The sequence below is a fragment of the Moschus berezovskii genome, chromosome 24 (assembly GCF_049115385.1).
Source record: "Moschus berezovskii isolate FMDL1 chromosome 24, NW_MosBer_1.0, whole genome shotgun sequence".
Taxonomy (NCBI): Eukaryota; Metazoa; Chordata; class Mammalia; order Artiodactyla; family Moschidae; genus Moschus; species Moschus berezovskii.
In genome coordinates this window covers 9,204,611-9,229,396 of record NC_142483.1, presented here as the reverse complement: position 1 = coordinate 9,229,396, position 24,786 = coordinate 9,204,611, and the positions used below count along the sequence as shown (strand labels likewise).

The 24,786-nt window shown below is 50.3% G+C and overlaps 2 protein-coding genes across 4 annotated transcripts; one reads left to right on the top strand and one right to left on the bottom strand.

Annotated features, from left to right (window-relative positions):
• On the top strand, positions 1-22,621 carry SHISA5 (shisa family member 5). Of its 3 annotated transcripts, XM_055413752.2 has the most exons (6): positions 11-182; positions 3,400-3,556; positions 14,952-15,002; positions 20,953-21,068; positions 21,217-21,393; positions 21,475-22,621. In XM_055413752.2, the coding sequence occupies exons 1-6, from the start codon at positions 113-115 to the stop codon at positions 21,552-21,554; spliced, it is 651 nt and encodes a 216-aa protein (XP_055269727.2). In that variant the 5' UTR covers positions 11-112; the 3' UTR covers positions 21,555-22,621. The 3 variants fall into 3 exon arrangements, with proteins under 3 accessions (XP_055269728.2, XP_055269727.2, XP_088687768.1); XM_055413753.2 differs by lacking the exon at positions 14,952-15,002 and having other exon boundaries at positions 1-182; XM_088831642.1 differs by lacking the exons at positions 11-182; positions 3,400-3,556; positions 14,952-15,002 and adding an exon at positions 19,235-19,512.
• A 237-nt stretch (positions 22,622-22,858) lies between these two features.
• TREX1 (three prime repair exonuclease 1) lies at positions 22,859-24,760 on the bottom strand. Its single transcript, XM_055413751.2, has 2 exons — positions 24,168-24,760; positions 22,859-23,872 (listed from the first exon to the last, which is right to left on the bottom strand). Exon 2 carries the CDS (start codon positions 23,849-23,851, stop codon positions 22,904-22,906), a length of 948 nt encoding a protein of 315 aa, XP_055269726.1. The 5' UTR covers positions 23,852-23,872; positions 24,168-24,760; the 3' UTR covers positions 22,859-22,903.
• Positions 24,761-24,786: the final 26 nt, after the last annotated feature.

Below are 24,786 nucleotides of genomic sequence, written 5' to 3'. Positions count from 1 at the left end.
TCCCCCCGGGCGGGCTCCGGGGCCCGGGGCGGGGCGCGGCGGCAGCGGCCACGCCGGCACCGTCCGTGGGCCCGTCTGTCCGTCCGTCCGTCCGTGCCCCGCGCTCGCAGCCATGGCCGCGCCGGGCCCCGCGCCCCGCACCCTGCTTCTCTTGCTGCTGTTGCTCCCGGCGCCTGCGGGAGGTGAGTCTCGGCGGGTGGCGGGGAGCTCGTCCCGGGCAGGCAGGGCAGGCGGCCATGTCCGCGCCGTCCCCGGCTGCAAGCCCAGGCGGCGCCGTCCCCCAGCGACCCCAAGCCAGCCTCATAACCCCGAGGCCGTGTGCCGACCCCACGACTCCACCCCAGCCTCCCTCCCGTCGGCACTGACACTGCCCAGACCCCGGGCATCTGCCGTCATTGTTCTGCCCTGGCATGGTGGTGGTGGTTAGGAGGGAGGTCTGTCCTCTAGGGTCCCAAGGGGTTGCCTTCTCAGAGGCTGGGGTGGGATTTCCTGCCTGGCCTTAGCGAGGGGTGGTGGCCACAGGGAGGCCTGGCCCCTGCATCTGAGGCCTTCCCTGGCCTCAGTTTATTGCCTGGAGCCTCCATCTTCTGCCTCCGTTGCCCTGGCGATCCTGGAGACCGCTCAGGCTGGTCCCCAAGGTTGGATGAGACACTTAACTGTTGTAGGTTGATTGTAGACTGATGAATCCCAGACAGTGGAGGCCCAGATGGGGAACTTTTAAGGGTAGGGAAGTAGAAGAGTGCCCCACCCGTCTCCCTAGGAAGCTCAAGATCCTTCTGGGGTGGGTGTTTTTCTCCAAGGGAAGGACTTTATTTCCTGGGGACTGGGATGAATCTGGAGGGCTTGGGGTGGGAAGTTCCAGTGAGGACTGGAGACCCTGGTTCAGAGTGTCTGGGGTTCAGAAGAACATTTGTGTCATGGACTTTTGGCTCAAACACTCAACCTGTCTGTGTCTTCAGGCCCTGCTTAGAAGCTTGGGCTGGGCTGTGGGTGTGAAGTCTGTAAAAGGATGTACGTCACCTGAGCTACCCAGTAGGATGGGCTGTGCTGGCCATACCTGCGGCCAGGTTTGTTGGTGGTCCCACCCTCTGCCCTGCAGCTTTGCCCAGAGCACCACTACCACCTAGTTGTCCCTTCTCAAGGAGATCAGCCAATGCCTCTGTCTTTGGACCTTGCTCCACCAGTGGCCCCAGGGTGCTTGATACTGTTGGGATGGAAAGATTTCCTCTTCATGCTCTGTAGGTTCTTTGGCTGGTTTAATAATTACATTGATGTAAGACGGACACGACTGAGTGACTGAACTGAACTGAACTGAAGACAGATGAACAGGAGAAAAAAAAAGTTTAACAACACGTATACCTCTGGTATGCATGAGACATCCAAGGAAACTGAGTAACTCGCTCAAATGGTGGAATAGGTCTTCCCTGTAGCTGAAATGGTAAAGAATCTGCCTGCAATGCAGGAGACCCAGGTTCGATCCCTGGGTTGGAAAGATCCTCTGGAGAAGGGAATGGTAATCCACTCCGTATTCTTGCCTGGAGAATCCAATGGACGGAGGAAGGAGCCTGGCGGGCTATAGTCCATGGGGTCACAAAGAGTTGGACATGATTGAGTGACTAACACTACCGCTGTACCTCCGGTATGCATGGGAGACCCAAGGAAACAGTAACTTGCCTAAATGGTGGAAGCCCTCACCTTGAATGCTGTCTTAAACTAAAGGTAAAAGAGGATATTGGGAGTCACGAGGAAAAACCCAGTAAAGAAGGGTAAAATTGTTACGCAGATTGAAATCTGTGCCTGCAGCCTTGATAGGTTTCTAGAGATATGGTCCTTACCCTCTTCCTAGTACAGCAGTGAAGTTGTTGTTTAGTTTCTTTTGTGACCCCCATGAACTGTAGCCTGCCAGGCTCCTCTGTCCATGGGATTTCCCAGGCCAGAATACTGGAGTGGGTTGCCATTCCCTTCTCCAGAGGATCTTCCCAGCAATTGCAGGTGGATTCTTTACCACTGAGCCACAGGAGATACCCTTACAAATGGAGATTTCCCTTATACTTGCAAATATCTATTACAAAAGGGTAACTCCTACTTAGTTTTCAGAGCTTCTCCTTTGTCTGCAATTTCTTAAAAATAAACTGCTGAAAATCATCCTTAGCCCAAAGAAGAATGTTTGGGAGTGCCAAATACACCAACCAGGCTGGGTCTCCAGATGCTGCCCGCTGCCCTAGGGGTGTGGTCAGATAGGATTCTTAGAGTCCCAGTGCTGTGCCAGGACTTTCTACCTCACGGTTTATCATCAGGACCATCCCCAGTCTACCATAGTTGTCTGGGCCTTGCTGGACTGGGTGTCCCATTTAGGGTCTGTCAGGGTGGCATCCAGGACCATTCTCTCCTGCTGATGGACACCAGATCTGTGTTGATATAGCCCAAGGATGCGTGGGAACCTTTGGCTGTAGCAGCTTCCTGGAAGTATGCAAATTTTGTGGTCTATTTCCACACCTGTCAGCCAGGTGTACTTAGATCCCAGCTCTGGCTAAGAACCGTGTGATGGTTCTGGGGCTCCACATGGTGCCTGGCTACTGATGGCATGGATATTTCCTAGCCGCCTGCTGCAGGCCCAGCAGAAGTGCTGGGACACGACCCGGACACTTTTGTGGTGGGAGTGACTGCGGCCGATGGTGAACTGGTCAGAAGACAGCCTGCTGTAAGGCTATGGTCTGTGAGGGCTGGCCCCTGGAGTTGGAGTGTCCAGCCCGGGCCAAGGCTGCCACGGCTGAGCAGTGGGGACAGGATGTGAGGATTAAGAACAGCTCAGTCCACTCTGTTTCCAGTGCAGGGGGCATGGGTTTGAACCCTGGTTGGGGAAGTAAGATCCCACATGGCATGTGGCATAGCCAAAAAGAAGAGGAAGAAGAAAAAAAGAACGCGTCAGTCTAGTCCCCAGCTATAGGGGGACTGCTTTGGGGGTGTGACTGCTGGGCTTGGGTGGCTCCCATAGAAGGGGGCCTGGAGGAAGACCTCGCTGGGTAAGTCGATTTGAAGGTGGAGGATGGGGTGACCTTCAAGGTCCTTTGTAGTCTGGATGCTGCTTTGTGGAGCCTGGGCTTGATCCTCTGGCTTGAGGCTGAGGAGTGGCTGAGTCAGACGCACATGTAGAAAGTTCACCATCCCATCTGGAGGGCAAATTGGACTGATGGGAGAGGGAGGGGGCCCAGGTGGGTGCTTCTGCTGTGGCCCACGGGAGAGGGCGAGGCTGGTTGGGGCAGTGGCCAGAGGACGCTGCGGAGACAGCCCAGCTGACTCAGGCCTGCTGGCCTTGCTGGGGACAGGGTGGTATGGGGTGGGTCAGGGCTGAAGGTTGGCCCCGTGGCCACGGGTGAACAGTGTTTTTATGTGTTCCAGCCCAGAGTCAGCTGTGTATGACTTCTCGTGGGCGCAAGGTCGACCCTTGGGTCTGTCCTGATTTCTGCTGCGGCAGCTGTTACGACCAGTACTGTTGCTCCGACGTGCTGAAGCGGGTTGTGTGGATCGAGGAAGATTGCCATGCTCCGGAGGCCAAGTGAGTGCCCCTGAGGTCACGAGGTGGGCTGCCTGAGCCTGTCCCTCCAGCCTTTCAGTCCTCTCAAGATGATGGTGGAGCACTCGCTGGACTCCCCCGGACCTTCTGTTCCGTGATCCCTTGCACCTCTCTCCCCGAGCCTCGAGTGCTGAGCAGCTTTCTCAGGGGTTGGTGGCCTCAGCCAGCCCCATGGCTTACCCCTGGGTGTGTACCAGCGTGTCCTCAGGGTGGGCATGCCCCTGGTGGGGGTTGTATATGTTTTATGCAGGTCTCCCCTTGTGGACCCTGGAGGGCACTATGCATGGGTGTGTATCCCACTGTGGGCCAAACCTGTGTTCTCTTGCCATGGCCCATGGATTTACATTACATCTGGGGTTTAAACTGTTTTGTAGGCAGGAACCAAGGGGCTCCCATGTGTGTCTTCCTTTGCCATTCTGTGTGTTTCTTGTGTTTGGCCCCAGAGAGTTGAGATGGTCACACTCCTCAGCTCATGGCAAGTGATCATCATTGGTTTGGGCAAGTCCAAAGCCCCACCATCTTACACATCTTATTTTAATCATCCATGACCATTGCATTCCCTTCTTATTCCATAGGCAACCAGTCAGTCTGTTGTATTCTTTCATTTGTGTGTGTTGCAAAGTTTATATTCTGTGGGCAAAATGAACCCCCTTACTTTTTATTCTAAATTTTTTAAATTTATTTTTGGCTGTGCTGGGTTTTCATTGCTGTGCACGGGCCTTTTTTTTTTTTTTTTCAGCTCTGGTGAGTGGGGACTACTCTCTAGTTTCAGTGTGAGGGCTTCCCAATCGGGTGGCTTCTCTTGTTGCAGAGCATGGGCATGGGGGCTTCAGTAGTTGGGATTCCTGGGCTCTAGAGCCAATAGTTCTACACGGGCTTAGTTGCTCTGAATCATGGGGGATCCTCCCAGACCAGGGGTCAAACCTGTGTTCCCTGCATTGGCGGGTGAATTCTTATCCACTGCACCACCAGGGAAGAGGACTGCAAAATCTATTCTGATAGCTTTAAAAAACAGGAAGATTTATTCCATTAAAGTTTAAGGTAATAATTGGATTTCTGGGACTGCGTTCAATATTTGCTCTTGTTTCGTGCTTTATATTTGTCTCCTCTGTCCTAAATTTCTTTCTCACTTACTGCATTGCCTTTTTTTTTTTTTAATTTCATTTTTCCTTCTACTGTTTACTTCTTTTTCAATTTGTATGCTTTCATTGTTTTTTTCTTGCCTTATCACACTGGTCAGAATCTCCAGTACAATGATGAAAAGAGTGAGAACAACAGCGAAGTTATAACAGACATCTTTGTCTTGTTCCCAATTTTAGGGGGAAAGCATTCACTATTAGGAATGCTTGGAGTTTTAATCATGAAGTAAGTTTGAATTTTGTTAAGTATTTTCCTGCATCTCTAATTAGAGATAATTAGATGAGTTTTCTATTTTTATTCTGTTAATATGATAAATTACATTCATCTCATTCTTAAGAAATATTTTCTCTGAGCTGGCTTTAAGTTGATGGTTATTTTCTCTGGCTTTCATTATCTCTGTTGAGATACCAGTTCAATAGTCAGTTGTCCAGCATTTAAAGAAAATTTTTGTTCTTCCTCTTTGACAGATTTGTAAGATTATTTTTTTCCTTGTCTTTGGTATTCTTCAGTTACACCATGATATATTGAAGTAAAGATTTATTTTTATGTTTTTTTTGATGGAGACCATTTTTAAAAAGTCTTTATTGAATTTGTTACAATATTATTGCTTTTGTGTTATGCTTTTGTTTTTTGTGAGATCTTGCCTTCCCAACTAGGGATCTAACCTGCTCCCTCTGCATTGGAAGGTGAAGTCTTAACCACTGGACTGCTAGGGAAGTCCCTAGATTTCTTTTTATTTATGCTATTGTGGATTTGGTGAGCTTCTTAAATCTGTGGTTTAGTGTCTTTCATTAGTTCTAGAAAATTCTCTGCTACTCTTCAGTATTAGCCTGCCTTCTTCTCCTTTCCTTCTGGAACTCCATTCAGACATGCTGCATCTTCTGCTCCAGTGTCCTCGTCTCCTAGTCTGTCTCTTCCATATTTTTGTCTCTGTGCTGCGCTCCAGATTATGTCTTCTAACCTTTTAGTTAATTTAGTTCTTCGTATATGTTTAATCTGCTATTAAAGTCATTCCTTGAGGTTGTTTTTTATTCTGTTGTGTCTAACATAAAATTCACATGCAGAAAAGTGCATTAAAAAATGTACAGCTTAGTGATTTTATCATAAAGCAGATGTCTGCGTAACCACTACTCAGGTCAAGACAGCAGAGGATCACTGTCTCTCGTCCCTCTAAGACAGTGCTGGTCCTGTTATATAGCCTTGCTTTTCTTTAGAGTTATAATACCCAAATACGCATCTCTAAGTTCTACAGCTTAGTTGTTTTTTTTTTAATGTTTATTTTTATTTTATTTATTTGTCTGTCTCAGGTCTTGGTTGCCTGGGTCTTAGTTGCACCACGAGGGATCTTTTTATGTGGCATGCAAACGCGTAGTCGCGGCATGTGGGATCTGGTTCCCTGACCAGGGATCAAACCCAGGCTTCCTGCTTTAGGAGCGTGGAGTCTTCCCTGGACCACCAGGGAAGTCCCTATAGTTTAGTCTTTTTATTGGGGTTGGAGGCAGTATACGTCATACATTCATAAAAGTACACAAATAGAAAGCATACAGCTCAGTGAATTGTTGAAATTTAAACACATTCAACTCCATGAAGCCACCACTTGTCTGGGGCAACTTGTCTGGGGCAAGAATTAACGCATCGTGGCATCTTGGAAACCCCCTCAGGTTACTTCCTAATCAGTACGCCCTCTGTTATCCCCAAGCGTAACCATTTAGCTGCCCTGTTACTCAACACACACAGACATACACGTGACGTCATACATCTATTTCTTATCTGGTTTCATTCACCATGTGAGTTTCATCCACACTGTGTTGTTCGTTCGTTTCCATTGGTGTGTTAGGTTTTCATACCACAGTTGATCCATTGTAATGTTGGTGGACATCTGGATTGTTTCTTTTTCGGGGAGGGGTATTGCAAATAATGCAGCTGTGAGCATCTTTGTACATATCTTTTGGTGCACATATATGTACATTTCTGTTATTTTTAAAATAATTTTCATTCATTTATTTTTTTGGCTGTGCTGGGTCTTCCTTGTGGTGTGGACTTCTTCTCTAGTTGCAGTGGCGAGTGGGGGCTGTTCTCCAGTTGTAGTGCGAGGGCGTCTCGTTGTGGTGGCTTCTCATTGCAGAGCACAGGCTCTGGGCATGTGGGTTTCCGTCGTTGCTGCACATGGGCTTGGTAATTGTGGCTCCTGGGCTCTAGAGCACAGCCTGAGTAGTTGGGCCATACCAGCTTAGTTGTTCCTTGGCATGTGGGATCTTCCTAGACCAGGGATCGAACCTGTGTCTGCTTCGATTTGGCAGGTAAATTCTTTGCCACTGAGCCACCACAGAAGCCCCTGTATGCTTTAAGTATGCATAAGTAGAGATCGTTTCATTTTTTAAAACATTATTGACTAGAGACGTATCAATACGTTTTTAGAAAATGATACAATCACTTTGTGAAGTTGTTGGAGCTTAAAATGGATCAAGGGTTTATTATATGACTTAGGACTGTTGTTGCTGCTGCTGCTGCTAAGTCACTTCAGTTGTGTCCGACTCTGTGTGACCCCATAGACGGAAGCCCACCAGGCTCCCCTGTCCCTGGGATTCTCCAGGCAAGAACACTGGAGTGGGTTGCCATTTCATTCTCCAGTGTGTGAAAGTGAAAAGTGAAAGTGAAGTCGCTCAGTCGTGTCCGACCCTTAGCGACCCCAAGGACTGCAGCCTACCAGGCTCCTCCATCCATGGGATTTTCTAGGCAAGAGTACTGGAGTGGCTTGCCATTGCCTTCTCCGAGGACTGTTGTTACCATTCACATTTTGCTTTGTTTTTGTTCCAACCTGTGTATATTATAAACACAAAGTTATTACTGTGGAATTTTCAAAACTGACACATCATGAAATTTTCAGTGAAGAAGAACTTTTCGGTGAATTTTATACAGATACTTCCTCTGATTGTCCGAGCAACATATATACTGTAGTGTCTCAGAAAATGATAGTCTGTCATTCTACAATTACAGGCTTGCTACAGGTTGAGTATCTGCATGTGTAGATGTCTCTAGGCTCTCTGTTACATTATGTTGACTATCCTTGGGCTAAAGCAGGCTTATAATTACTGTGTCTTTATATTATGCTTTGATATTTTTCAAGATTGTCTCAGTTATTTTTAGTCTTTTGTATTTCCATGTAAATTTTAGAATCAGCTTCTCAAGAAAACCAGCTTAGATTGCGTTGATTTATACTGTTTTTGTAGAACTGACTTTTTACTTGATCGAGTTTTCCAGTCCATCACCTTAGCATATCTGTCCATGTATTTAGGTTTTCTTTCATTTATTCATTTTTTCTTTTTTTGTTTGGCAGCTCAGTGTGGCTTGTGGGATCACAGTTCCCAACCGGGGATTGAACCCAAGTCCTTGGCAGTGAAAGCATGGAGTCCTAACCACTGGAACATCAGGGAATTCCTGGTTTCTGCTGTTTTGTTAGTGATGCTAAGAACCCTCTTTTATAAATCTCTGGTGCCTTTTAAAAGGAATATCTTTCTTCTGGGAAAATATCTAGGAGTAGAAATCCTGAGCCACTGGGTGCATGTGTTCAGTTTTGACAGATACATCCAGCACTTGTTACCATTTACACTCCTACCAGCCAGATGAGAGTGGTCAGATTTGCTCCACAGCCTCTCCAAACTTGGTATTGTAAATGTTTCTTTAAAAATTAAGGTATAAGTACATAAATGCTTCATTTGAATTAAGTTTTAATAAATGTATACTTCTCATATTTAACATTTTAGTTAAGATACTGTTTAGTTGCTAAGTCATGTCTAACTCTTTGCAACCCCATAGACAGTAGCCCGTCAGGCTCCTCTGTCCATGGGATTCTCCAGGCAAGGATATTGAAATAGGTTTCCATTTCCTTCTCCAGGAGATCTTCCCAACCCAGGGATCGAACCTGCGTCTCCTGCATTGGCAGGCGTATTCTTTACCACTGAGCCACCGGGGCACCAGGCAATAAGATACAGATTATTGCTGATTCCTAGAAAGGTTCAACGTCTGTAGTTTTGGTGGCTGGGTAGTAATATCTCATTGTGTCATTTTCTTTTAAGATTTCGGTTTTTTGGGACTTCCCTGGTAGTCCAGTGGTTAAGAATCCACCTTCCAGTACAGGGGGTGTGGCCTTGATCCCTGGTTGGGGAACTAAGATTCCCCCATGTTGTGGGGCGACTAAGCCTGTGTGCTACAACTAGGATCTGACATGGCCATATAAATGAAAACTTTTTAAAGAAGATTTCAGTCTTTTGAAATTTATTGAGACTCGTTTTATGGCTTAGCATATCCTGTACCTTGGTGAGTGTTGCAGATATATTCTGCAGTTGTTCAGTGTACTCTTTATGCCAGTTAGGTCAAGTTGATAATAGTGTTTAGATCTTTTTTATCCTGATTGGTTTTGTTGTTCTTGTTTTGTTGATTACCAAGAGACTACAGATATGTTTATTCTTTTAGTTCTATCAGTATTTGCGTCATGAGGTCTAATACTTTGTGATTAGGTGCATACATATCTAGGGCTGTTTTCACTTTCTGATGAATTGCTCATTTTATTATGTGTGATACTCCCTTTATCTCTTGTAACACTATAAACACTAAAGACAATATTTTATTCCCTTTCTTTCTTTTTAAAATTTTATTTTGATTATAGTTGATTTACAATGTTGTGTTAGTTTCAGATATTCAGCAAAGTGATTCAGTTATACATATACATATATGCATTCTTTTCCAGATTCTTTACCCATATAGGTTATTACAGAATATTGAGTAGAGTTGCGTACGCTGAACAGTAGGTCCTTGTTGGTTATCTATTTTATATGTAGTAATGTGTATATGTTAATTTCAAGCTCCGGATTTGTTCTTCCCACCCTGATTTCCCCTTTGGTAACCATAAGTTTGTTTTTGAAATCTATGAGTCTGTTTGTTTTGTATATAAGTTCATTTAGGTTGTTTCCATGTCTTGGTATTATAAATAGTGCTGCAGTGAACATTGGCATCCATGTATTTTTTCGCATTATGATTTTTTTCAAATATATACCCAGGAGTGGGATTGCTGGATCATATAGTAGTTCTGTTTTTAGTTTTTTAAAGAACCTCCATACTGTTCTCCATAGTGGTTGTCCCAATTTACATTCCCATCAACAGTGTAGGAGGGTTCCCTTTTCGCCACACCTTCTCCAACATTTATTGTTGGTAGACTATTTTTTTGGCCACGGAGCGTATAAGATCTTAGTTTCCTGACCAGAGATTGAACCTGTGCCCCTGCAGTGGAAGTGCAGAGCCCTCACCCCTAGACCGTCAAGAAAGTCCCCCAAATTATTAATTCCGTGTTGTTCGGGCCGTACTACACAGCACGTGGAACTTCCCTACCCAGGGATAGAACCCATGCCCTCTCCCGTGGAAGCCTGCAGTCCACTCCTGGAACACCAGGGAAGTCCCTAGACCTTTTGCTGATGCCCATTCTGCCTGGTGTGAGGTGATACCTTGTTGTAGTTTTGATTTGCATTTCTCTATGATGTTGAGCATCTTTTTGTGTGCTTTTTGGCTATCTGTATGTCTTCTGTAGAGAAATGTAGAATTAGTTTCATGGTTATCTAAAACAATTCTGTACAGTGTTTAAAGGTTCAGTTCAGTTCAGTCGCTCAGTCGTGTCCGACTCTCCGCGACCCCATGAGTCACAGCACGCCAGGCCTCCCTGTCCATCACCAACTCCCGGAGTTCACTCAAACTCATGTCCACAGAGTCGGTGATGGGGGTTCCTTTCCATTATAGTTATTACAAAATAGTGGCTGTATTCCCCGTGTTGTACAATGCAACCTTGAGCCTGTCTTACATCCAGTAGTCCGTACTCCCACACTCCCACCCCTGTGGCCCCCTCCACTCTCCCCACCGGTAACTGCTACTTTGTTCCTTGTATCTGTCAGGCTGCTTCTCCTTTGCTGTATTCACTAGTTTGTTGTATTTTTTTAGATTCCGCATATAAGCAATAGCCTACAGTATTTGACTTTCTTTGGCTTCTTTCACTTAGCATAATGCTGTCTGATGCTGGTGGTATAAATGCAAACTTTCATTCTTTGATGGCTGAGTAGTATTCGCTTGTGTACATGTATGCGTGCACACATACACCACATCTTCATCCATTCGTCTGTGGGTGGACACTGGTTGCTTCTATACCTTAGCAATTGTAAATACTGCTTCTTGGAACATTGGGGTGCCTGTATCTTTTTAAATTACTGTTTTGTTTTGTTTTTTTGATGTATCCTGGGAGTGAAATTGCTGGGTCATGTTAGTTCCCTTTTCAGGGTTTTTGTTGCTTTGTTTTGGCTATGCCGAGTAGCGTGCAAGGTATTAGTTCCCCAGCCAGGGGTAGAACCCCAGCCCTTGGCAGTGAGAGCCCAGAGTCGTAGCCTCTAGACTGCCAGGGAATTCCCTATTTTTAATTTTGTGAGAAACCTCCATACTATTTACCACAGTGGCTACTACACCAATTCACATTCCCAGCAATAGGGCCAAAGAGTTCCCTTTTCTCCATATCCTTGCCAACGGTTTTTATTTGTGTTCTTTTTGATGATAGCTGTCTGGACTGGTATGAGGCAATATGTCATTGTGGTTTTGATTTGCGTTTCCCAAAGACAGTATTTTAATTGTCTTTTTTGCCTTTATCAGTCTATTTATTTTCTCTTCCTTCATGTTTAAGTTTCATCTGAGACATGTTCCTTCCACCTTTCATACAGGTAGACTGGTGTCAAATTTTCTTGGCTTTTGTTTGTTTGAAAATGTTTTTGTTTTCCATTCCTTCTTAAAGGATATTTTTCCTGGTAGGGATTAATAGGTTGGAAGGTATAAACTTTCAGCAAAGTTCAACATTTTGAAGCTTTCATTCATTGTCTTCTAACGTCTGTTGTTGAGAAATCAGATAATGGTTTTATTATTGCTCCTTTGCCAGTAGCATGTTTTTTCTTTAATTTTTAAGTTTTTTCTCTTCCTGTTTGGTTTTCACATTTTACTGTAATGTACCTAGGTGTGTTTTTCTTTGAATTTTTGCTGCTTGGGGCTTAAGCTATTTCTGAAATCTGGCTTGGTTTTGTGTTTGTTTTCCTCCAGTTTTGGAAAATTTGCAGCCATTATCTTTTTTTGTTTTATCATTTTTGCTAGGAGACAAATAATTTTAATAGCATACATACCTCTTTTTAAGATTGCTTCTACTCCATTCTCACATCCCTTCCTCTGGGACTTTAATTACACATATGTGAGACCTTTTCTACAACTGTTTTCCATATTTCACCTACTGTCTTCTATATGTACATTTACCATCTGTGTGTCTCTAGGCTGTCGTGTATATATATTTGTTTGGGTTTGTCTTCTGGTTGATTAATTATATTTTGAGCTGTCTAATAAATCACTGATTTTTGCATGATGTTTTAGTTCTCACATTTTTGTTTCATTTTTGTTCCCAGTTCTCCTAAACTGCTGCATGTTTTTTCCCTTCGATCTCCTTGCACGAAGGTCAGAGGCTGATGGCGTCGGTGTTTGGAGCCCTGTGGGTGTTTCTACCGCCAGTTGTTTCTGTGGTTTCATGTTGTCCAGCGTTCTAGTGTTCCTGGAAATCATCAGTTGTGTGCCAAACATTGTATTTACAGAATAAATTATAGCCATTTGGAGCTCAGGATTCCTCCAGGAAGGACTGATAACTGCTTTTGCCGGGGACACGAGCACTCTAAGGTCATCTTGGCCTGATTGCAGAGACTGAGACAAGTAGAAGCTGAGCTCCTTGCTGAGTTTCTCCTTGCTGTTCAGGACCTCAGTGGTTAAGGATCTACCTGCCACTAATTCATGTCAATGTATGGCAGAAACCACCACAATATTATAAAGTGATTAGCCTCCAATTAAAATAAATGAACTATAAAAAAACCAATAGAAAGGCAGAATAGAATGAGTAAACGTGAAACTTTGGGCTACATACAGAATTTATATGGAACAGAGAAAAATCTTGATTTATGATCTAAAATATAAAATTATCTTAAAGGCATTTTAAATAAAATTTGAATTAATATTTGAATGAATTTAAACTGTAAGTATGTTCAGTTCAGTTCAGACCTCAATAAAATAGTTTTTTTGAAAGACAAAAAAGAAAAAGGAGAATCTACCTGCCCCTGCAGGAGATGAGAGTGCAATCCCAGGAAGATCCCCAAGAGTAGGAAACGGCAGCCCACTCCAGTCTTCTTGCCTGGAGAATCGCCCTTCTGAAATAGGCTGGTGCCCCTAGGAGAAAGGGGGCTTTAGATGCCAGGCCCACCTCCATGGAAGTCTCTCTCCACTCCATACCCCCCCAACTTGGTGTGCTTTACTCCGTTATTGCTGGCCAAAGCCTGCATGTTGATTTTTTTGAAAATATTTTTTCCTTAGCTTTACTTGTCCTTCAAATTTAGGATATAGTTATTCCTAATTCTCTTGAATTTTTCTGTTTGTTTCTCGGGTGTTTTTTTGTTCTTGTTTTTTTTTTTTTTGAGAATTTTCAAATACATACAAAAGCAGAGAGAACAATAACCCCATATACCCATTGCTTGCCCTCCTGGTTAGCAATACTCTGCTGCTAATGTTCCACATACCTCCCACTACTTTTGTTTCCTGGGTTCTTTTAAACCCAATCCCAGACATGAAAATGTCTCCTTAAATGTTAGTTTTTTTATCAGTACAAGTGAGTCCTTTATTATTATTATTTTTTAAATGTTTGTTTGACGGCATTGGGTTTAGTTCCATCATGCATGACCTTTTGCTGTGGCGTGTGGGCTCTGTAGCTGCCATGTGTACTCAGGCTTAGTTGCCCACCATGTCATGTGGGATCCTAGTTCCCCGCCCAGGGATCAAACCCATGTCCTGTGCATTGCCAGGCAGATTCTTAACCACTGGACCACTAGGGAAGTCCCAAGTGAGTCCTTGGAAAAAGAAATATGATCGTGTATCTGGAATACACTTGGAACAATTACCAGCAGTTTATTTAATAGCTTTTAAGACTAGTCTTCAGTTGCTTCTTCTTGTTTCCCAAATGCTTTCTTTGCAGATGGTTTGTTCAGTTCAAAGTTACTATTATTTTTTGGGGGGGATGGGATGCTGCATCACACGGCTTGCAGGTTCTTAGTTCTACTAAGGATTGAACCCCGGGCCAGAGCACTGGAAATGCCAAGTCCTAACTACTGGACTGCCAGGGAATTTCCAGTTACTGCTTTTTAAAAGCTCTGTTGTACTTAGAGTTATTTACCTCTTTTCATTCTGTATTTTTGTCTTCTTGCATCTTTTCTCCTTTTCTTCGTTAGTCTTGCCAGAGGTCCACCAGCTTTGGTTCTGTTCATCTTCTCTGTTACTTTCTGTGGCTACTATTCTCTTTGATTTTTGCACTTATCTTTATTAATTCCTTCCTTATTTTGGGAGTTTGTACTATTAAGTTTTTCCTATCTTCTGTAGTTTCCTATCATATCACTATCAAAGCTATACATTTCCTTCTAAGAATTCTTTAGCTGTGTTTCACAATTTTGTTTCACCAATTTTGACCAGTGGTGTTTTTATTTTCATTTGGTTTTACCTATTTCTCAATATCCTCTCTGATTTCTTATTTAAGCTACAGCTCTTCTGTTGTAATATGTTGGTTTCTCAAGGTATGAGAGTTTTTGTTTATTTTTAGCATTTTGTTTTGTGACGTGGGTCTCTTGTTACTGATTTATGACTTCATCCCATTGTATTTGGAGAAAATAATTTGTCTGATAGCTATCTTTTCAGATCTCTTGAGACTGGTTTTGTGGCCTCATATGTGTTTAGTGTTTAGTCAGTCATGTCCAACTCTTTGCGATCCCATGGACGGTAGCCCACCAGGCTCCTCTGTCCATGGGGATTCTCCAGGCAAGACTACTGGAGTGGGTTGCCATTTCCTTCTCCACGGGATCTTCCCAACCCAGGGATTGAACCCAGGTCCCCTGGAATGCAGGGTGGATTCTTTACTGCCTGAGCCACCTGGGTGGTCTGTCCTAGAGAATGTCCCATGTATGGCTGTGTAGCCTGAAGTCCTGGTGTGTGTGATATCTGTCCTCTGGAGGCCACCAGGCCCCACCTTTCAGGCCCATTGTGGAGTTGGCTTTCATGCATGTTGTGTGTGTGTGCTAAGGTTGTGTTTCTTCCTGGTGTGCTGGGTGGGATCCAGGTGGTTAATTGTGAGATTTCCTCTTTGCAGTGTCCTCAAAGACGTGTTCGACTCCAGCTTCAACAACGACCCCATGCCCAAGTACGTAACCTGCAGGCTCGGTACATCTTCCTGGCAGAGGTGACGGGGGGCTCAAGAGAGCTGCGGGGACTGGGGTGGCACAGAGTCCTTGGGGTATGGCCGCAGAGAAGCTGTCACCATGTCTGAGCTCCAGGACCTTTGATTCTTGTGTTGGGACGTTGTCTTCATCATTGTGCTGGGGATTGGGGTGACTGGTTGACAATTGAAACACTGAGGGTGGAGGTTCACGTTGACCTTGGTGATGGTGTGGGCTGTAGGTGTAGCTGATGGGAAGGGGGTGATGGTGATGGGGGCGATAATGGCAAAAGATGCTAGCGCTCAGGTGGCGGCGGCAGGGAAGAGGTGTTGGGGCTACAAGGCTGAGCATGTGGTGGTGGTATAGTGGTGGCAGGGATAGAGTGATGGTGAATGGTGGTGGCCGCGTGGCACTGGGGCGGGTGTGTGTGTTCGTGTTGATGGTGGAGAGGCTGATGGTAATGGGGGCTGTGGTGACGTGTAGTGGGGTGATGGGCAGATGTGTGAGAGTAGGACGTGATGGGGGACAGTGGTAGGGAGGTGCTGGCGTGGCGGTGGCAGTGGTGATGGTGAGGGGCAGTGGTGGTGCAGGTGCATAGTGATGGGGTGATAAAGGTTTGGCAAAGATGCTGTGATAACTGCACCATGTCATGTCTCAGTCTGACATCCAGCCAGTGTGGGCTGCTTCCTGCGGGGGGCACCAGGGAGGGCTCGGGACAGTGCTGGGCTCCGAATGGTGTTTCCCGATGAAGACCACCACTTCCTAGAGGACGACAGGAACCGGTGGGGTGGGGGTGGCAGGCGGTGTGGGAGGCAGCGGTGGTTTCCTGGTCTGGCCAGAGGGAGGCTGGGCTGGTGGGGTGGGGTGAGGCTGCCTGCCAGGGGGGAGCGGCTGGGGGAGGGGCCGGGGTGGGGTGCCCTGCTCTCTGCCCTGCTCGGGGATCCAGGACAGAGCATGAATGGGGTTCGCATGAAGGGCTCAGGTTTGGGTGGGATCAAGTGTGTTGAGGGTCAGTGACATTTGAGGGACGGCTATAGGAGGCGCTGAGAGAGAGGGTTCAGAGGGCAGGAAAGACTAAGGTGGCCTGGTTGGTGAGTGAGCATTGGGCACTGTGTGGGAAACATGGATTCCACATCGCAGAACAAGGTCCCCCGGGAGCAGAGGAGATGTGGGTTCCTGGGGGCAGCTCGGGGCACCCTCTGTGCCCTCCTCGAGGTGCCTGAGCCCTGCAGCCTCCCCACCAGGCCATCTTGCCTGTCTGCTGGGAGTGTGGACCCCTCTCCCCTCTCTGGACCCTCTCCCTATCCTGCCCCGTCTCTCCTCTGCTTCTGAGCAGAGCCCCAGTGTGGCATCCAGCGCCTGCCTTACAGGGTTGAGGCTCCAGGAGCAGGTACTGGGAGGTGGAGGGATGCGTCATGTCTCCTTTGGGTGCCCCCTTGACCACCCATCAGGGCCCCAAGGGGCCACCCTCTCGGGTGAGCATTTGTGTGCTGCCTCATCGGCCGGGGGCACCGTTGATCGTCCACTGGCGCGATGGTTCCTTGGTGGGGTCCAGCCCTGCTTGGAAGCTTTGCAAATACTCCACAGTGGAAGGACCTGATGTGCTGAGGGATTCTGGGCCAACTCCGCCCTCTCCCCACCTCTGCCCCTTCCCCCTTCATTCTTGGACTGCCCCCACCCTGGCTCTTCCTCTGGACAACTCCCTGGGTTCCCCAAGAACAAGGCAGCAGGTCAGAGCATAGCAGTGCAATTGGGACTCCATCTGCCTTCAGCACTTAGGCTCTCTGCGTGCTCCCCACAGAGCGGACGTGTTTTTGGTGGGTCTTCCTGCCACTTTAGCAGGTGACTCCCGTCCTGCCCTGCTGATGCTCGGTGGCGGGTCCGTGTGTCCCCCACCCCACCCCACCCCCCTGCCCAAGCTTTCTTGGTTCCCTGCCACTGTCCTAGTGGGTCCTGATGTCATTGTCTTTCCCAGCTCCTTTCACTCACAGGATCATCCGGCAGGAATGGTGTGTTTTGAAACACCCAAGCGGTGGAAACTCTGGCTGCAGGCCCTAGGCTGGTTCACTGCTGACCTTCCATGCCGGCTCTGCCATGACAATGCAGTGGGAAGGCAGGGAGATCTGGTAGCTGAGGCGTGGGCATGGCCAGCCTGTGTTAGTTCTTGGCCCTCACCGTACCGTTCCTGCAGTTCTTATACCCACCGGCTCACAGCCATGTGCTGCCTGACCAGTGTGGTGGTGGGAATGCTGGTTTCCAGCTCCAGAGACAGCACTTTTCACTGCCGGGGCAAGGGGGGTCTTCGGCCTCCTAGGGACTGTACCGTTTAGCCCTGCTGCAAGCTCCTTGCCTGGGCTCTTACTTCCCTGACCTTCTGTCTCTTCCTGCCTAGGCCGACTCTTGCCTTCTGAACTTGACCTTTGGACTCCTTGACCTGGGGTGGGTAGCCTCAACCTTTGGAGGTGTGATTGTTTGTATGGTGGCCTTGTTGGGGCCACGGATCCCTGCCCCACTCTGTAGTTACCCCTCATATATTGCTGTTCCTCAGGGCATCAGGCCTTGCTGTCCTACTCGGTGCTGCCCACAGGATCCCTGAGTGAATTGATTCACTTGTCAGATACTTCCTGAGCACCCGCTGTCTCGGCCAGGCATTGGAGACACAGTGATGGTCCAGGGCTGGTTGCAGTCTGTGCCTCCATGAATCCATAGGCTGGAGGCAAGATGCACGGTAATCCAATGCTACACAGTCCAAAGGAGTGTGTGTTGATAGACTGAAGTAGACAGGCGATTGATTCTGTAAGAGCATTTATCATGGAGTCTGACCTTTCTGCATGGTCAGGGGCGGTGTCCTAGAGGCAGTGATGCTTTGATCTGAAATGTGAAAAGTAACCAAGAATGAATTGGATAGAGATGGGAGGAAAAGAGCTGACGGGGTGGTTTTGTAGGAGGAACTGCCTGTATGAAGGCCCTGAGGGAAGACAGAGCACACAGTGCTTCCAAAGCTAACAGGAGGACTTCCCGGTGGCCTAGTGGTAAAGACTGTCCGTCCACTGCAGGGGACACAGGTTCAATCCCTCGTCAGGGAACTAAGATCCCACATGCTACATGGCACAGCCAAAAAGAAAAAGCTGAAAGGAGGGTGATGTAGCTGGATCATACAGGAGGGAGGGTGGGAGTCCCCCCAGCCACACAGGGAGTTTTATTTTATTTAGACTTTTTTAAAAAATTCATTTTATTTATTTCTTTCTGGCTGTGCCTGGTCTTCGTTGATGCTCGGGCTTTTCTCCAGTTGTGGGAAGCGGGGGCTCCTCTCTAGTTGCGGTGAGTGGGATTCTCATTGCAGTGGCATCTCTCGTTGTGGAGCACGGGCTCTGGGGTGCGTGGGCTTCAGTAGTGGCTCCCGGGCTCTGGAGCACAGGCTCAATAGCTGTGGTGCAAGGGCTTAGTTGCTCCATGGCACATGGGATCTTCCCGGATCAGGGATCCAACCTGTGTCTCCTGCATCGTCAGGCAGATTCTTTACCACTGAGCCACCAGGAAAGCCCTTTATTTAGACTTTTAATTAAAGATGAACATTTTCTGTATTGTGTTACTCTCTGATGGGACAAATGCTAGATTTTTTTCCCTCTGTTATCACACTATTAATTATTAGTGTTAGTCCCTCAGTCGTGTCTGACTCTTTGTGACCCCATGGACTGTAGCCCACCAGCCTCCTCTCTCCATGGGATTCTCCAGGCAAGAATACTGGAGTGGGTTGCCATACCCTCCTCCAGGGGATCTTTCTGACCCAGGGATTGAACCCGGGTCTCTTGCATTGCTGGCAGATTCTTAACCGTCTGATTCACCAGGGGAGTCCATTATATATATATATATATATATATATATATATATGTATATGTATATATACATACACACAGAGAAAGAAGTACAGATACACACACATTACAGAGTTTACAAAGAAATTATAAAGCAAATTCCTGCATGATCCCAGGAGCCATACTAGTCTCTTGAGCAGGAGCAACAAGATCAGACGTGACAGGCTTGCCAAGGGGACTTGGGTAGGCAGGTTCAGATTTGAGGCCTGCAGCATGCACTGGTGGGAGAAGAGGAGCTGAGGGACTGGCCAGCGGACCCTAGGTCTGCTGGTGGGTTCAGATGGCTGATGGTGCCTGCTGAGTGGACGGCCGGAACGGGGCTGGTGGGCTGAGCCAGGCGGAGCAGGAGTGTGGTTGGGGACCCCATGGACAGTGGGGTGGGGAGGCAACTCCGGGAGCTCTTCCCCCCAATCCTGGCCCCAGTTTGGGGCGCAGCTGGGGCATCCACCGCACTGTGTCTTTAAGAGGCTCCGCGTCTGTCCTTCCTGTTCCTGACGTCAGGGCTAGGGAGGGCCCAGGAGATTCGCTTTACTTTCCCTGGAAAGGGGAGGAGATTGAAACTGAGTGACCTGGGATGGAATGGGGAAGCCCCCTGAGTGAAGGCGGAGACTAACATGGGGTGAGCTTCGTGCTGGTGCCGTACTGTGTGTCAGAGATAGAGACAAGAGAGGAAGAGAGTGGGAGAGAGATTAGAGATTGGTGGCGCTGGCCCTGCAACCATGTGGCAGTCGTCGCGCTCCTGCGTGCGTGCGTGTGTGTGTGAGTGTGAGTGTGTGTGAGTGTGAGTGTGTGTGTCTGCATCCTTGGTCAGCAGAGGGCCTGGGAGGAGCTTGTGGTGAAGGGCAGTTACAGGCTCCTCTGCTTAGGCAGGCGGCACCTCCTGTCTCCCACTCTTCCCGTCTTGGGGCCTTGGTCTGGGCCGCACAGTGGCCAGTGGCTCCTGTTTTATGAATGCAGTTGGGTATTTTGAGTCTGGGGCGGGAGGGTCTGTCCTTAGTCTGTCCCAAAGCTGTGACGTCAGCTGGCCTATGAGGTGGAAGGCCCTCCACCCAGGGCGGGTAAGCGGGGGGACCTTCCCCTCAGCCTTCCCCCAGGCCTCAGGGGAGCCTACAGCTCACAGCTCACCAAGCCCCTTCCATTTTAATGGAACAGCTGATTGGTGCATTTCCCTTTTGCTGGAAAGAATACTGCTTGGCCTCTTGGAACAGGGGAGGACAGCAGGGGGCTCTGGCTGCCCTTGAGAGTCGGCTTTGGTGGACTTCCTGCCCAGGGCCAGCCTTCTCAGGTGGCAGACTCTCCACTCAGGCCTGGGCCTTGCTGAGGGGCCCGCATAGGCAGGGAGGCCCCCTCTTGCCTGGCTCTTGGTTGACCCACCTGCCTGCCCCTCTGGTTGGAGCGAGGGTGTATGAGGACACCTGGCACGGTGCTTGGCACCCCGCAGGCTCACCGTCACTCCAGGTACCACTCCCCGCCGTCCTGGCCACACTGGCCTCCCCGCTCCTGGAAACTTCTGTGCTTGCCGAGTCATTTTCCCTTCAACCCTTGCCTCCCGTCATGGTCTATGGGCTCCCAGAGGCCATGAGTTGGTCTGTCTCACCCATGTCTGAGTTTTGGATTCAAGCCACCCGAGGCCTGGCTGGTGGTGGGTACTGGGTGCTGGCTCGCTGGAGGCGGACAGGACGTGTGTAAGGGGAAGACACCTGAAGAACTCCCTCTCAAGCTCCTGAGGGGCATCCTGGGGCAGCCAAGGCCAACCCCATATACTTGAGGAAACACTTGAGGCTGAAACAGGCTCAAGCTCCACACCCCAGAAGTGGCTTTATCTGTGTTGCCCAGTCTCCTCCGGCGAGAGAGGTGCCGTCTGGGAGTGGGTGTGGTGTGGACTGCTGGTCCTGGGTGGGGGCAAGGGGCCCTGGATCTTGACTGGCTTTATTTAGGTTCTTTTTTTGGCCATGTGTGGCATGTGGGATCTTCATTCCCTGACTAGGGGTTGAACCGTGCCGCTGGCAGTGCAAGTGTGGACTCTCAGCCACTGGAGCACTGACTGGCTCTCTGGCAGGTTCGGCACAGTGATCGCCGTCGGGGTGACCCTCTTTGTGATTGCCGTGGTCACCGTCATTGTCTGCTGCACCTGCTCCTGCTGCTGTTTGTACAAGCTGTGCCGCCGACCGCGTCGTAAGCATCTCCCCTCTGCCCCAGGGTGACCCCTTGGGGGCAGGTACAGACCCCGGGGGGTGGTGGTGGGTTTGCCAGGGCCCTGACTGGCCTGAGCTGGAGGGAGGGGTGGCCAGCCTGGTGGTCCTGACTGGGGCTCTCTTTGCAGCGGTTGTGACCACCACCACGGCCACCACGGTGACCCACACCCCTTATGTGCAACCGCCCAGCTACCCTGGACCAACGTACCAGGGCTACCACTCTGTGGTCCCCCAGCCGGGGATGCCAACAGCACCCTACCCGACCCAGCCCACGGGCCCCCCTGCCTACCACGAGACGATGGCTGGTGAGTACGCCTGCCGACTCCCGCTGTGCCTGACCCCCTCCAGCCATGGCCACAGCTAACTGGTGTCCTCTCCGTTTTCAGGAGGTGCAGCCCTGCCCTACCCTGCAAGCCAGCCTCCTTATAATCCGGCCTACATGGAGCCCCCAAAGACAATGCCCTGAGCACGCCCTGGCATCCCTGGCTGCCAGCTGAGCTGTCCTATGTGTGTGAATGGGTGTGCGGGTGCGGGCCTCTTCTCCCCAGGCGTGGTGTGTGTGTGTCCTGTTTGTACATGAGGCTTCTGGTGATGGGGACGAGGGTGCGGGAAGCAGTCCATGTCAGAGTTGCCAGGACCATGCTGTGCTCCCCTCCTCACTTGAGATTATGCTTCCCGGAGCCCCAAAGAACGTTTCTTCTCCAGCCACAACAGCGAGACCTGGGGCCGAAGCAGGGATGCTTGTCGTACTGGGACAGCACGGCTTTTGTGCGGGCAGGATGCACCCATCTCCCGGTTTCTGTGGCATGGCTAGCCGTGGCACGAGGCCAGGGCTTGTCCCCAGGTTTGTCTTGAAGCACCAGAGCCACGGGGCGGGCGAGTGGGTGAGGCTGAGGACCTGGCTGCAGGTGGGTCTCAACCTTTCCCGTGGCTCCCACAGCTGTGGAGGGTGGGTGGCTTCCTGATTATCTGAACGCCTCAGGCGGAGCCCCACCCTCCCTGAAAACGATCTTTCTGGACCCTTCTTGCACCCTTCCTGGGACCACCTGGAGGCCCTTGCTTACCCACGGTTCTGGTTGCCCCGGTGGCCCTGGCCCCTTTCCCAGGTGGACGGGGAAGCCTCTGACCACTTATCCACTCAGGTGTTCTCCCTGCAGTTTTTGTTTTACTTTTAGCTAAATATTTTACCTGTTTCCTGTTTCAAAATGTGTGTAATGGTTGCTGTGAGGCTGAAACTGTTGGGTCCCAGAGGGAGACTCCCCAGAGAGGAGAGGGACTCAGAGTCCCTGCTTCCCCATCACCAGCCTCACAGACTACCCGGCTGCCGGACCCCAGGCCTAGGTGTGTCCTGGCAGCAAGGTGTCGTCTGGACCAAAGGTGGAGGGGACCCTGAGGGTCTCCTGTGACCTAGACACATCCCTTGGTGTTCCCCACCCGTCTGTCCGTGTCTTACCACGTCGTAGATCGGGACCTCTTAATGTGTTTGGAGTCTCGGGTCTGCACCCTTGTTTGTAATAAATGCAGATATTTCGAGCTGTTGCCTCCATTCATTGTAGCCCTGGCTGCTGGGATTGGGGGTGAGGCTAGCTATCATTTCCATCCAGTATTTGAAGTTCACGGTCTCCTACTTTTCTTGGACTCAGAAGTCTGACCGTCCTGGTAGGAAGGGTGCTGGACAAAGACTGTCATTTTCTGTGCCCCTGGTCCCAGGTCTCTGAGCGTGGGCACGAGGCTGTAAGGCCACCACGGAGGGTAGAGATGAGTGACCGCTCAGTGCTGTGTGGGGTTTTTATTAGTCAGACTTCCCTTGTTGGCCTACTGCCCAGGCATGGCCAGGGACAGCCCATACAGCGTGGCTACCGCCACAGTCAGGAAGGCCAGTAGGCCCAGGGGGGCCAGCAGCCCCTCCCCGGGTGGGGCTCCAGGGCGCTTCACTAGGGAAGGGGCTGGCCTGGGGCTCCTGTCTCCACAGAGGTTGGGGCCAGTGTCGCTGGCTCTGCCCAGGGGCACAGTGGCTGTGACAGAAGATGGCCTTGGGTCGGTTCCAGTAGAGGTTGTGACCACGTACATTGGCTTGATGGTACTGAAGGGCTTGGCGTGAGCATCCACCCACCGTAGCAGGGCCCGCGGCCTCCACTGACAGACGCTCAGCAGGGCGAGCACGTCCCCCTCGGCAGTGTGCGAGTCTGGTGGGGCCTGCCCGTACAGGCGTGTGTAGACGCTGCCCAGGCTGTAGCTCTTCCTTGGGCCATGCTCCGTGGAGCTGCCAGCCAGCTCCAGGGCCTTCAGGGCAGTGATGCTGTCCACACAGAAGGCATCGTCCAGAGCACTGGGCAGGCCCAGCAGCGCCAGCTCGGCCCGAAGCAGGGGGAAGTCGTAGCGGTCACCATTGTGGGCCACGAGGCACCAGGGCTGTGGCTGGCGCTGTAAGAAGGCGCGGATCAGGTTGACCAGGTCGGCGTCAAAGGCCCGACGCCCGTGTGCAGCCAGCATGGCGGTGCTCAGGCCTGTGATCTCACTGGCCGCAGGGCTGCACACCTTCCCTGGAGCCACGCAGAGGGAGAGCTTGTCCAGCACCCGGGGCAGTGGGGGTGCTGTTGGCGGAGGCCCCTGAGGGGCGGGAAGGCCCTCCAGGGCATATCTGTGGACGGCCAGCAGGCACAGCTCGGTGATCTTGGGCTGGGAGAAGGGCAGGCCGGTGGCCTCCAGGTCCAGGAAGATGAGGGTCTGCACAGGCCCCGGGGGCAGGGCCCGTGAGCCCATGGTGGGTGTCTGCCACTGAGCCTGGGGAGGAGCAGGGGGTCAGGGTGGGAGGGTGAGTGCCCGCTGACGGGCAGTAAGGCGAGTGGGGTGGGAGCCTCTCTGGCCTTCCCTGTCCCATTAGATCCTGTTGCTGAGCTCCAGCACCCCCTTTTAGGCAGGAAGACAGAGAAGGTAGGGTAGCTTCCTTAATGAGACCTGCTCACTCAGCTGTCTGTTTGGGGGAAGGCGCAGCTCCTCCCCTGGTGCCCTCTTAGTGTGTGTGGGGGTACCCACAGCCCTCCCACCCTGCCTCATCCCCTTGAGGGTTCTCACTTACCGAGGAGCCGGCAAGCAGCAATGACTCAGGGTGCACACTCTCGGGCTGGTTCTTGCTGCCGGCAGCAGCAGTGGCGGGAAGTGAAACTTGGCCTGCGCCCGCCCAAGGGCTGGTGTGAGCACGGCCCGCCCTGCTTTGTCAGCTGGCCTGGGCCGTCCCTCCTACCAGCACCCGTCCCTCCCCAGGCACCCGCAGGGCTGCCCCAAAGGCCTCAGATCTCTGGCTGTGGGCCCGCTGGCTAGCACGGTGCACCAGTGCCCTCACACGCTCACGGTGGGAGGACCAGGCTATGGGGGGAGGCTGGCTCCATGACTCAGCCTGCCGGGAGCCCCCTTGCCGTGGCCATTTTGCACCCAGTCTGTAGCCCCACTTTCCCAGGCCTCCCTGGTTTAGGCCTGGGCTGAGGGCCGCCTCCACCCCTATGCACAATGGTTTCTTCCGGTGGCCTCAGGAGAGACGGATGACTCAGGGCAAATCCACAAGTGGGCAGGGCTCCTTCCCCAGGGCAGATTCATCCCGGTGGGGCTGGAGCTCTGCTCCGGCAGCGCCCCGGCAAGGATCTTAGCCTTTCCTGGGTCCCCCTCCTGCTCTGTCCCTCCCTCTCTGCCGACACCGAGCA